General features: G+C 40.9%; 1 protein-coding gene across 2 annotated transcripts; it reads right to left on the reverse strand.

Moving 5' to 3' along the window:
* Positions 1 to 1,021: 1,021 nt before the first annotated feature.
* LOC124020895 (zinc finger and SCAN domain-containing protein 2-like) lies at positions 1,022 to 11,337 on the reverse strand. 2 transcript variants are annotated; one of them, XM_046336193.1, is made up of 3 exons: positions 10,909 to 11,337; positions 2,388 to 3,261; positions 1,022 to 2,301 (listed from the first exon to the last, which is right to left on the reverse strand). In XM_046336193.1, the coding sequence occupies exons 1-3, from the start codon at positions 11,249 to 11,251 to the stop codon at positions 2,298 to 2,300; spliced, it is 1,221 nt and encodes a 406-aa protein (XP_046192149.1). In that variant the 5' UTR covers positions 11,252 to 11,337; the 3' UTR covers positions 1,022 to 2,297. The 2 variants fall into 2 exon arrangements, with proteins under 2 accessions (XP_046192149.1, XP_046192148.1); XM_046336192.1 differs by having other exon boundaries at positions 1,022 to 2,344.
* Positions 11,338 to 12,785: the final 1,448 nt, after the last annotated feature.

Consider the following 12,785-nt stretch of genomic DNA (forward strand, 5'->3'; position numbering starts at 1 on the left):
ACCCAGCCAGGCTAGCAAGCTAACTCACCCAGCCAGGCCCAGGCTAGCAAGCTAACTCACCCAGCCAGGCTAGCAAGCTAACTTACCCAGCCAGGCTACCAAGCTAACTCACCCAGCCAGGCTAGCAAGCTAACTCACCCAGCCAGGCTAGCAAGCTAACTTACCCAGCCAGGCTAGCAAGCTAACTCACCCAGCCAGGCTAGCAAGCTAACTCACCCAGCCAGGCTAGCAAGCTAACTTACCCAGCCAGGCTAGCAAACTAACTTACCCAGCCAGGCTAGCAAGCTAACTTACCCAGCCAGGCTAGCAAGCTAACTTACCCAGCCAGGCTAGCAAGCTAACTTACCCAGCCAGCCAGGCTAGCAAGCTAACTTACCCAGCCAGTCTAGCAAGCTAACTTACCCAGCCAGGCTAGCAAGCTAACTTACCCAGCCAGGCTAGCAAACTAACTTACCCAGCCAGGCTAGCAAACTAACTTACCCAGCCAGGCTAGCAAGCTAACTTACCCGGCCAGGCTAGCAAGCTAACTTACCCGGCCAGGCTAGCAAGCAAACTTACCCGGCCAGGCTAGCAAGCTAACTTACCCAGCCAGGCTAGCAAACTAACTTACCCAGCCAGGCTAGCAAGCTAACTTACCCAGCTAGGCTAGCAAGCTAACTAATGTTAAGAATGTTTTGTTGTGAAGGGAAAAAATAATCTATGGTATAGCATCACTTCTCAGCTGTCTTCGAAATGGACTCACCATCAGTTCAGCCTGAAAATCCCTCTGATAATCTTTTGGTCACTGCATCATTCTTGATAGCCACACTGGCATAAGCTTAGGTTTTCTGGGTCTCTTTTATTTGGTTGGTTGGGTTTTGAATAAGACTCTACCAACCTTGCACAACTCATATATTCATTGTTTTTTTTTGTGATAATTTCTGAAGCTCAGTAAATTTTGATTGGGAATCATCATTGATGGACTGGAATATTCAAACCATCTGTTTTTCAGAGTAAATAACTCACAGACACTAGAGAAGCTTAAGCAAGTTTAATTTTCTCCCAAAGGGTCGTTACAGCTGTAATTCAGACAACAACATGTTTCCACCATCACCAGTATATACACACCACTTGGGACACTCCTCTCCAATCCTTACATCTAATTGTTTGACAGGGTAATAGGGTAATGAACCGTAATTACTCCCTTCAGGGGATCTGACCTGACCTCAACCCCTCTTTCGCCTAATCCACAGATGTCCATCCGCTTCCCCTATAGTAATCCTGTGATCTCCTCCAGTCCACCCAACACATTCCACAGCCATTACCCAGCTAGTCTAGCAAGCTAACGTACCCAGCTAGGCTAGCATCTGTCTTTCTATAGAGACCCATTAACCTCTTGACATAAAAACAGTCTCTATTCCACTCCTTTATTTACTTACACGTATAACAATGTTCCGAGTTTACCCAGGGAAAGGGGTTAGGGTCCCAGGGTCAGGGTCCCAGGGTTAGTGTTCCAGGGAAAGGGATTAGGGTCCCAGGGTCAGGGTCCCAGGGTTAGTGTTCCAGGGTTAGGGTCCCAGGGTCAGGATTCCAGGGTTAGGGTTCCAGGGTCAGGGTCCCAGGGTTAGTGTTCCAGGGTTAGGGTCCCAGGGTCAGGATTCCAGGGTTAGGGTTCCAGGGTCAGGGTCCCAGGGTTAGTGTTCCAGGGTTAGGGTCCCAGGGTCAGGATTCCAGGGTTAGGGTCCCAGGGTCAGGGTCCCAGGGTTTCTAGAAGACTGAAATGAGTTTTCTTAGCTTACTCTGTTTCTGAAGAGGGGTGTAAATGATGGTTGATTTGGAAAAATGGCAAATACTCTCAGCCAATCAGCCAGCATCGTGATGCTTTCATACCTACTTTTCCAACATGAACTTCCTCAGGGTTTTGGAGAGCAACGCCAGTGAAACTTGGAGTCGGAGGCTACATGATATTAGAAACTCATTTTTCTGTTAATATGCAGCAACATCTGGAATGTGAAAGCTTCTAGTGTCTCCAACTACACCAAAACATCACATTTATTGTGCTGATGCTCCATCTATAACATTTTCTATAAATGTTCCACCATTTACAACATTTAAATTGGGATCATTAGACATTAGATCAATCAAAAGTGGTAGGATTTTTAAATACAAGTTGAACACACACACACACACACACACACACACACACACACACACACACACACACACACACACACACACACACACACACACACACACACACACACACACACACACACATCAAAAGTTATCACAAATAGATCATTCCACACTCTGTTCTACTACCCAGGTCGAGTATTGGAGATCATTCCACACTCTGTTCTACTACCCAGGTCGAGTATTGGAGATCATTCCACACTCTGTTCTACTACCCAGGTCGAGTATTGGAGATCATTCCACACTCTGTGGCTCTTGCCTTGTGTTTTGCCAGGGAGTCTGATCGAAGAAAACCCTTCCCACACTGATCACAGCTATAAGGCTTCTCTCCTGTATGTTTTCTCTGGTGTCTTCTCAGGCCACTTGAGGCAGAAAAGCTAATTCCACAGTCAAGGCAGTGGTAAGGTTTCTCACCTGTGTGTATTCGTTTATGAATAGATAGGGTTGTGGAGAGAGAAAAACTATCCCCACATACATCACAGCTATACGGTTTCTCCCCGGTATGTTTAGCCTGGTGTGTTTTCAGGCCGCTGAAGGTAATATAGCTCATTCCACAGTCGGAGCAGTGAAACGGTTTCTCCCGAGTGTGGATTCGTTTGTGAGTAGCCAGGGCTGTCCGGGCAGCAAAAGTCTTCTCAGTGTGTACTCTCTGGTGTGATATCATTCCACCTGAGGTTGTAAAACTCATCCCACAGTCAGAGCAGATGTATGGTTTCTCTCCAGTGTGGATTCTCTGATGTGATATCAGTCTACATGAGGTAGTAAAACCCATCCCGCAATCTGAGCAGTGGTACGGTTTCTCTCCGGTGTGGGTTCTCTGGTGTAATTGCATTCCGACTGAGGAAGTAAACCTCCTCCCACAGTCTGAGCAGTGGTATACTTTCTCTCCGGTGTGGAACCTCTGGTGTTTTTTAAGAGCTGATGAATATTTGTAACCTTTCCCACAATCAGAGCAGCAGTGAGTTTTCGTTTTGAGTCTCCGCTGGTGTTTCTTGAGGTGTTCTGATGCGGAGAGACTCTCCTCTGCCTCGTCAGAGTCATGATGTCGTTGAGGCTCCCCAGAGGATCCACGATTGTCACGTGTCTCTCCTGTGTGAACGACAGAGTCAGACGGTTAACCCCGTGACCTTCTACTGCGACCTCAGTCTCTTGTTTTAATAAGGCATCTCTGAAGAAAGATATTAGATCCAACATGGAGGATAAGTGTCTTAGTGCTAGAGATATTAGATCAAACATGGAGGATAACTGTCTTATTGCTAAAGATATTAGATCCAACATGGAGGATAAGTGTCTTATTGCTAAAGACATTAGATCCAACATGGAGGATAAGTGTCTTATTGCTAAAGATATTAGATCCAACATGGAGGATAAGTGTCTTATTGCTAAAGATATTAGATCCAACATGGAGGATAAGTGTCTTATTGCTAAAGATATTAGATCCAACATGGAGGATAAGTGTCTTATTGCTAAAGATATTAGATCCAACATGGAGGATAAGTGTCTTACTACCAGGGATATTAGATCCAACATGGTGGATAAGTGTCTTACTACCAGGGATATTAGATCCAACATGGAGGATAATTGTCTCATTAATAGAGATATTAGATCCAACATGGAGGATAACTGTCTCATTACTAGAGATATTAGATCCAACATGGAGGATAAGTGTCTCATTACTAGAGATATTAGATCCAACATGGAGGATAACTGTCTCATTACTAGAGATATTAGATCCAACATGGAGGATAGGTGTCTTACTACTAGAGATATTAGATCCAACATGGAGGATAAGTGTCTTATTGCTAAAGATATTAGATCCAACATGGAGGATAACTGTCTCATTGCTAAAGATATTAGATCCAACATGGAGGATAAGTGTCTTAGTGCTAAAGATATTAGATCCAACATGGAGGATAACTGTCTTATTGCTAAAGATATTAGATCCAACATGGAGGATAACTGTCTTACTACTAGGGATATTAGATCCAACATGGAGGATAAGTGTCTTACTACTAGAGATATTAGATCCAACTGTTCTGCCTTACTATTATTCAACCATGCTGGTCATTTATGAACATTTGAACATCTTGGCCACGTTCTGTTATAATCTCCACCTGGCACAGCCAGAAGAGGACTGGCCACCCCACATATGCTCTCTCTAATTCTCTCTTTCTTTCTCTCTCTCGGAGGACCTGAGCCCTAGGACCGTGCCCCAGGACTACCTGACATGATGGCTCCTTGCTGTCCCCAGTCCATCTGACTGTGCTGCTGCTCCAGTTTCAACTGTTCTGCCTTATTATTATTTGACCATGCTGGTCATTTATGAACATTTGAACATCTTGGTCATGTTCTGTTATAATCTCTACCCGGCACAGCCAGAAGAGGACTGGCCACCCCACATAGCCCGGTTCCTCTCTAGGTTTCTTCCTAGGTTTTGGCCTTTCTAGGGAGTTTTTCCTAGCCACCGTGCTTTTACACCTGCATTGTTTGCTGTTTGGGGTTTTAGGCTGGGTTTCTGTACAGCACTTTGAGATATCAGCTGATGTACGAAGGGCTATATAAATAAATTTGATTTGATTTGATTTGATTTGATAAGTGTCTTACTACTAGAGATATTAGATCCAACATGGAGCATAACTGTCTTATTGCTAAAGATATTAGATCCAACATGGAGGATAAGTGTCTTATTGCTAAAGATATTAGATCCAACATGGAGGATAACTGTCTCATTGCTAAAGATATTAGATCCAACATGGAGGATAACTGTCTCATTGCTAAAGATATTAGATCCAACATGGAGGATAGGTGTCTTACTACTAGGGATATTTGATCCAACATGGAGGATAAGTGTCTCATTACTAGAGATATTAGATCCAACATGGAGAATAAGTGTCTTACTACTAGGGATATTAGATCCAACATGGAGGATAAGTGTCTCATTACTAGAGATATTAGATCCAACATGGAGGATAACGGTTTCATTACTAGAGATATTAGATCCAACATGGAGGATAACTGTCTCATTACTAGAGATATTAGATCCAACATGGAGGATAAGTGTCTTATTGCTAAAGAGATTAGATCCAACATGGAGGATAACTGTCTTATTGCTAAAGATATTAGATCCAACATGGAGGATAACTGTCTTACTACTAGGGATATTAGATCCAACATGGAGGATAAGTGTCTTACTACTAGAGATATTAGATCCAACTGTTCTGCCTTACTATTATTCAACCATGCTGGTCATTTATGAACATTTGAACATCTTGGCCACGTTCTGTTATAATCTCCACCTGGCACAGCCAGAAGAGGACTGGCCACCCCACATATGCTCTCTCTAATTCTCTCTTTCTTTCTCTCTCTCGGAGGACCTGAGCCCTAGGACCGTGCCCCAGGACTACCTGACATGATGGCTCCTTGCTGTCCCCAGTCCATCTGACTGTGCTGCTGCTCCAGTTTCAACTGTTCTGCCTTATTATTATTTGACCATGCTGGTCATTTATGAACATTTGAACATCTTGGTCATGTTCTGTTATAATCTCTACCCGGCACAGCCAGAAGAGGACTGGCCACCCCACATAGCCCGGTTCCTCTCTAGGTTTCTTCCTAGGTTTTGGCCTTTCTAGGGAGTTTTTCCTAGCCACCGTGCTTTTACACCTGCATTGTTTGCTGTTTGGGGTTTTAGGCTGGGTTTCTGTACAGCACTTTGAGATATCAGCTGATGTACGAAGGGCTATATAAATAAATTTGATTTGATTTGATTTGATTTGATAAGTGTCTTACTACTAGAGATATTAGATCCAACATGGAGCATAACTGTCTTATTGCTAAAGATATTAGATCCAACATGGAGGATAAGTGTCTTATTGCTAAAGATATTAGATCCAACATGGAGGATAACTGTCTCATTGCTAAAGATATTAGATCCAACATGGAGGATAACTGTCTCATTGCTAAAGATATTAGATCCAACATGGAGGATAGGTGTCTTACTACTAGGGATATTTGATCCAACATGGAGGATAAGTGTCTCATTACTAGAGATATTAGATCCAACATGGAGAATAAGTGTCTTACTACTAGGGATATTAGATCCAACATGGAGGATAAGTGTCTCATTACTAGAGATATTAGATCCAACATGGAGGATAACGGTTTCATTACTAGAGATATTAGATCCAACATGGAGGATAACTGTCTCATTACTAGAGATATTAGATCCAACATGGAGGATAAGTGTCTTATTGCTAAAGAGATTAGATCCAACATGGAGGATAACTGTCTTATTGCTAGAGATACTAGATCCAACATGGAGGATAAGTGTCTTATTGCTAAAGATATTAGATCCAACATGGAGCATAACTGTCTTATTGCTAGAGATATTAGATCCAACATGGAGGATAACTGTCTTATTGCTAAAGATATTAGATCCAACATGGAGGATAACTGTCTTATTGCTAGAGATATTAGATCCAACATGAAGGATAAGTGTTTACTACTAGGGATATTAGATCCAACATGGAGGATAAGTGTCTTACTACCAGGGATATTAGATCCAACATGGTGGATAAGTGTCTTACTACCAGGGATATTAGATCCAACATGGAGGATAAGTGTCTCATTAATAGAGATATTAGATCCAACATGGAGGATAACTGTCTCATTACTAGAGATATTAGATCCAACATGGAGGATAAGTGTCTTATTGCTAAAGATATTAGATCCAACATGGAGGATATTTGTCTTACTACTAGAGATATTAGATCCAACATGAAGGATAACTGTCTCATTACTAGAGATATTAGATCCAACATGGAGGATAACTGTCTCATTACTAGAGATATTAGATCCAACATGGAGGATAACTGTCTCATTACTAGAGATATTAGATCCAACATGGAGGATAAGTGTCTTACTACTAGGGATATTAGATCCAACATGGAGGATAAGTGTCTCATTACTAGAGATATTAGATCCAACATGGAGGATAACTGTCTCATTACTAGAGATATTAGATCCAACATGGAGGATAACTGTCTCATTACTAGAGATATTAGATCCAACATGGAGGATAAGTGTCTTATTGCTAAAGATATTAGATCCAACATGGAGGATAACTGTCTTATTGCTAGAGATACTAGATCCAACATGGAGGATAAGTGTCTTATTGCTAAAGATATTAGATCCAACATGGAGCATAACTGTCTTATTGCTAGAGATATTAGATCCAACATGGACGATAACTGTCTTATTGCTAGAGATATTAGATCCAACATGAAGGATAAGTGTTTACTACTAGGGATATTAGATCCAACATGGAGGATAAGTGTCTTACTACCAGGGATATTAGATCCAACATGGTGGATAAGTGTCTTACTACCAGGGATATTAGATCCAACATGGAGGATAACTGTCTCATTACTAGAGATATTAGATCCAACATGGAGGATAACTGTCTCATTACTAGAGATATTAGATCCAACATGGAGGATAAGTGTCTTATTGCTAAAGATATTAGATCCAACATGGAGGATATTTGTCTTACTACTAGAGATATTAGATCCAACATGAAGGATAACTGTCTCATTACTAGAGATATTAGATCCAACATGGAGGATAAGTGTTTTACTACTAGGGATACTAGATCCAACATGGAGGATAAGTGTCTCATTAATAGAGATATTAGATCCAACATGGAGGATAACTGTCTAATTGCTAAAGATATTAGATCCAACATGGAGGATAAGTGTCTTACTACTAGAGATATTAGATCCAACATGGAGGATAACTATCTCATTACTAGAGGTATTAGATCCAACATGGAGGATAACTGTCTCATTACTAGAGATATTAGATCCAACATGGAGGATAACTGTCTCATTACTAGAGATATTAGATCCAACATGGAGGATAACTGTCTCATTACTAGAGATATTAGATCCAACATGGAGGATAACTGTCTCATTACTAGAGATATTAGATCCAACATGGACGATAACTGTCTTATTGCTAGAGATATTAGATCCAACATGAAGGATAAGTGTTTACTACTAGGGATATTAGATCCAACATGGAGGATAAGTGTCTTACTACCAGGGATATTAGATCCAACATGGAGGATAACTGTCTCATTACTAGAGATATTAGATCCAACATGGAGGATAACTGTCTCATTACTAGAGATATTAGATCCAACATGGAGGATAAGTGTCTTATTGCTAAAGATATTAGATCCAACATGGAGGATATTTGTCTTACTACTAGAGATATTAGATCCAACATGAAGGATAACTGTCTCATTACTAGAGATATTAGATCCAACATGGAGGATAAGTGTTTTACTACTAGGGATACTAGATCCAACATGGAGGATAAGTGTCTCATTAATAGAGATATTAGATCCAACATGGAGGATAACTGTCTAATTGCTAAAGATATTAGATCCAACATGGAGGATAAGTGTCTTACTACTAGAGATATTAGATCCAACATGGAGGATAACTATCTCATTACTAGAGGTATTAGATCCAACATGGAGGATAACTGTCTCATTACTAGAGATATTAGATCCAACATGGAGGATAACTGTCTCATTACTAGAGATATTAGATCCAACATGGAGGATAACTGTCTCATTACTAGAGATATTAGATCCAACATGGAGGATAACTGTCTCATTACTAGAGATATTAGATCCAACATGGAGGATAACTGTCTCATTACTAGAGATATTAGATCCAACATGGAGGATAAGTGTCTCATTACTAGAGATATTAGATCCAACATGGAGGATAACTGTCTCATTACTAGAGATATTAGATCCAACATGGAGGATAACTGTCTCATTACTAGAGATATTAGATCCAACATGGAGGATAACTGTCTCATTACTAGAGATATTAGATCCAACATGGAACACGACATAAGTGTCTTCACCAGCATAGGGAATGAGACACCAAAATATTCTGGACATTCCTTGCAGCAGAGTGGCCATTTTGTTGCTGATTAAATCTTGGATAGGAATCTGCAGCTGAAACGATAAAGCGTCTCGCTAATAAACTGAAGAATGGGCGTGGAGAAATTTATACAACAGGTGGGTCTAATCCTGAATGCTGATTGGTTAAAACCGCATTCCAGCTGGTGTCTATTCCACAAGTTACCACCGGCTAAATCTATGACATTAAAATGAAAATGTACTCCACTGTCTCATCAGCCCAGCCAGGCAATTTATAAACTTGATCTCCACTATAAAAAGCATCTAGACATTATCTCACATGTCTTTTAGACTAACATTTAGTTTTCAACAATGGAGATTTGTATAAACCTTTCTGTCTGTCTCTCTGACATTTGCAACATTGTTTGTGTAGGGGTCTGGACGAGAGAGAGAGAGGCAGGTAGCGTTTCTCATCCAGTCGAAATCATGAATCAGCTGGCATCATATATAGCATGGTCAACTATGGCTAACTGAAGCCGGAACGACTGCAAACAAAATGCACTTCGTTTCATTTGACCTTTTTCTATTTACTTTTCCTGTAATACCCCCTTTTAATGTACATTGAAAAATTGCATTTTTATTTTCTATTCCAGGTGAAATCGTGCCTCATCTCATTGTTATGGATTCATCCAAATAAATGTCACTAGAAAACAGCTTAAACAAATGCAGCTACTTTGCTGTTATTCTGCCTGGCTGTACTGTTTGACGTGACTGTAAATTAGCCGTAGTTGGCTAGATAGCAAGCGAGGGATAAGAACTTTACCAGTCAGTATGGCAATGGAACATTTAGAACGAACGACTGGGTCGCGTCTATAGATACAGAACAAAAAGAACGAACGACTGGTTCGCGTCTATAGATACAGAACAAAAAGAACGAACGACTGGTTCGCGTCTATAGATACAGAACAAAAAGAACGAACGACTGGGTCGCGTCTATAGATACAGAACAAAAAGAACGAACGACTGGGTCGCGTCTATAGATATAGATCAAAAAGAACGAACGACTGGGTCGCGTCTATAGATACAGAACAAAAAGAACGAACGACTGGGTCGCGTCTATAGATACAGAACAAAAAGAACGAACGACTGGGTCGCGTCTATAGATACAGAACAAAAAGAACGAACGACTGGTTCGCGTCTATAGATACAGAACAAAAAGAACGAACGACTGGTTCGCGTCTATAGATATAGAACAAAAAGAACGAACGACTGGGTCGCGACTATAGATATAGATCAAAAAGAACGAACGACTGGGTCGCGTCTATAGCGACCCTAGATTTGTGTCTGGACTATATAATTGTGGAAGGATGAAACAGTATGAATAAATTAATCAAAATTACGTTTTTAATGAAAATATGTCAATCATTATTTGAATATGTTGGTAACCCGTTGTATAAAACTGATAATTCCCATTGAAGCCGGTGTTTTGTTGGATATATTGGCACGGTTTGCAGGCCCAGACGAACAACACCCGTGCCAATATACAACAAACACCAGCTTCTTGAGCATTATCACTTAAGTAACCGCTCTCAAATTCATAGACAGACCTATGGATGCAAACCATCCATGATATCAACATTATAGTTTTAACCATGTTGAGGCTATACAGTGTTGGTTTACATTTAATTAGTTTACAGAGTAAAAACAAGCTTTTATTTGGGGTTTCTGATGGGCTGCGACAGTTGAACTAAATCTCATGAGGCATTCATAGTGTGCGCTACTGTTAGGACAATACTTACTGGTGTTAATCAGATCTCCAATCTCATCCTCTTCCTCCTCCAGTATGACAGTTATCTCTCCTTCCTCCTTCATTGCAAAAACGGTATCCTCCTCTTTCTCTTCCTCCTCTTTCACCTTAACATCCTCCTCCTTTTTCACTCGGAACGCTTCTTCCTCTTCTTTCACTGAAATGTCCATCTCTTCCTCCTCTTCTTTTACTGTAACATCCTCCTCCTCTTTCACTCTGAACGCGTCTTCCTCTTCTTTCACTGAAACGTCTTCCTCTTCTTGTTTCACTGTAACAGCCTCCTCCTCCTCCTCCTCTTTCACTTCTTTAAGAGGAGAGCAGCTCAGTGACCTCATGGTCGGAGATGTTAGCTAGCTAGGCTAATGCTAACTCAACCAGCCAGCTAGCTGACCAAAAACAACAACGTAAATATTACATTAATTGTGATACTAACTAGATGACATAAATGTGTCGAAACACCGTGGCTAATATACCAGAAAGCGTTAAAGAGAGCTTTAATGTTTCAGCTATTTTTGGTTTCCGAGATGGCTGACGAGCTGTTGTTTAAAAGAAGAGTTCCGTCCACTAAATAAGACGTCACAGCCAGCAGCCATCTGCTGGTTTAACGCATTTTGAGGGGAAACATTTTATTTTATTTAGATACAAAAAGTGAATCACTTTTAACGATTTGTTTAAAAAAATATATATATATATATATATTTCAGTTATAATATTATAACATTATATGAAAGGTACATAAAGGGAACCATGCATTGATTAATGCAAATACAAAGTGATGGTCTGAAACATTCAGGCCTCTCTCTGTCTGTCTCTCTCTCTCTCTCTCTCTCTCTCTCTCTCTCTCTCTCTCTCTCTGTCTGTCTGTCTCTCTCTCTCTCTCTCTCTCTCTCTCTCTCTCTCTCTCTCTCTCTCTCTCTCTCTCTGTCTCTCTCTCTCTGTCTCTCTCTCCCCCTCTCTCTCTCTCTCTCTCTCTCTCCCCTCTCTCTCTCCCCCTCTCTCTCTCTCTCTCTCTCTCTCTCTGTCTGTCTCTCTTTCTCTCTCTCTCTCTCTCTCTCTCTGTCTCTCTCTCTCTCTCTCCCCTCTCTCTCTCTCTCTCCCCCCTCTCTCTCTCTCTCTCTCTCTCTCTCTCTCTCTCTCTCTCTCTCTCTCCCCCTCTCTCTATCTCTCTCTCTCTGTCTCCCTCTCTCTCTCCCCCTCTCGCTCTCTCTCTCTCTCTCTCTCTCTCTGTCTCTCTCTACTCAAAAATGTAAAAAAAAAAAATAAAAGACATGTCAAATGTTATATTAACAGTGTTTTAGCAATGTGCAAATAGTTGTAGTAGGAACAGTAGGTAGATAAATACACATATAAATATAGGTAATATTTACAGTTGTTTGTTCTCCACTGGTTGCCCTGTTCTCATGGCAACGGGCCATACATCTTGCTGCTGTGATTTCACACTGTGGTATTTCACCTAATAGATATGGGAGTTCATCAATGTTGGATTAAAAAAAAAAATTTAAAAAATCTTTGTGGGTCTGTGATTTGTGGGAAATATGTATCTCTAATGTGGTTTACGAAGTGCAGCTCGGTTTCCACCTCAGTTTGTGGGCAGTGGGCACATAGTCAAGGATTTTCTTAATTGTGTACTCTCTGTTTAGGGACAAATAATAACCTAATTTCCTTTTTTGGTTAATTATTTCCATTGTGTCAAATAGTTATCTTTGTTGCTTTCTCATAATTTGGTTGGGTCTAAATGTGCTGCTCTCCTGGGGCTCTGTGATGTCACCTCTCTCTGTAGGTGAAGGCTCTGTGATGTCACCTCTCTCTGTAGGTGAAGGCTCTGTGATGTCACCTATCTCTGTAGGTGAAGGCTCTGTGATGTCACCT

The sequence above is a fragment of the Oncorhynchus gorbuscha genome, unplaced genomic scaffold (genome assembly GCF_021184085.1).
Source record: "Oncorhynchus gorbuscha isolate QuinsamMale2020 ecotype Even-year unplaced genomic scaffold, OgorEven_v1.0 Un_scaffold_968, whole genome shotgun sequence".
Lineage (NCBI taxonomy): Eukaryota > Metazoa > Chordata > Actinopteri > Salmoniformes > Salmonidae > Oncorhynchus > Oncorhynchus gorbuscha.

What these genes read in the sequence shown, in the direction of transcription:
- LOC124020895 (XM_046336193.1), bottom strand. Translation starts at nt 11,251, where the DNA reads ATGAGGTCACTGAGCTGCTCTCCTCTTAAAGAAGTGAAAGAGGAGGAG. An exon ending in TGGAGATCTGATTAACACCA is followed by an intron (nt 3,262 to 10,908) that starts GTAAGTATTGTC and finishes TCGTTCACACAG; the next exon opens with GAGAGACACGTGACAATCGT.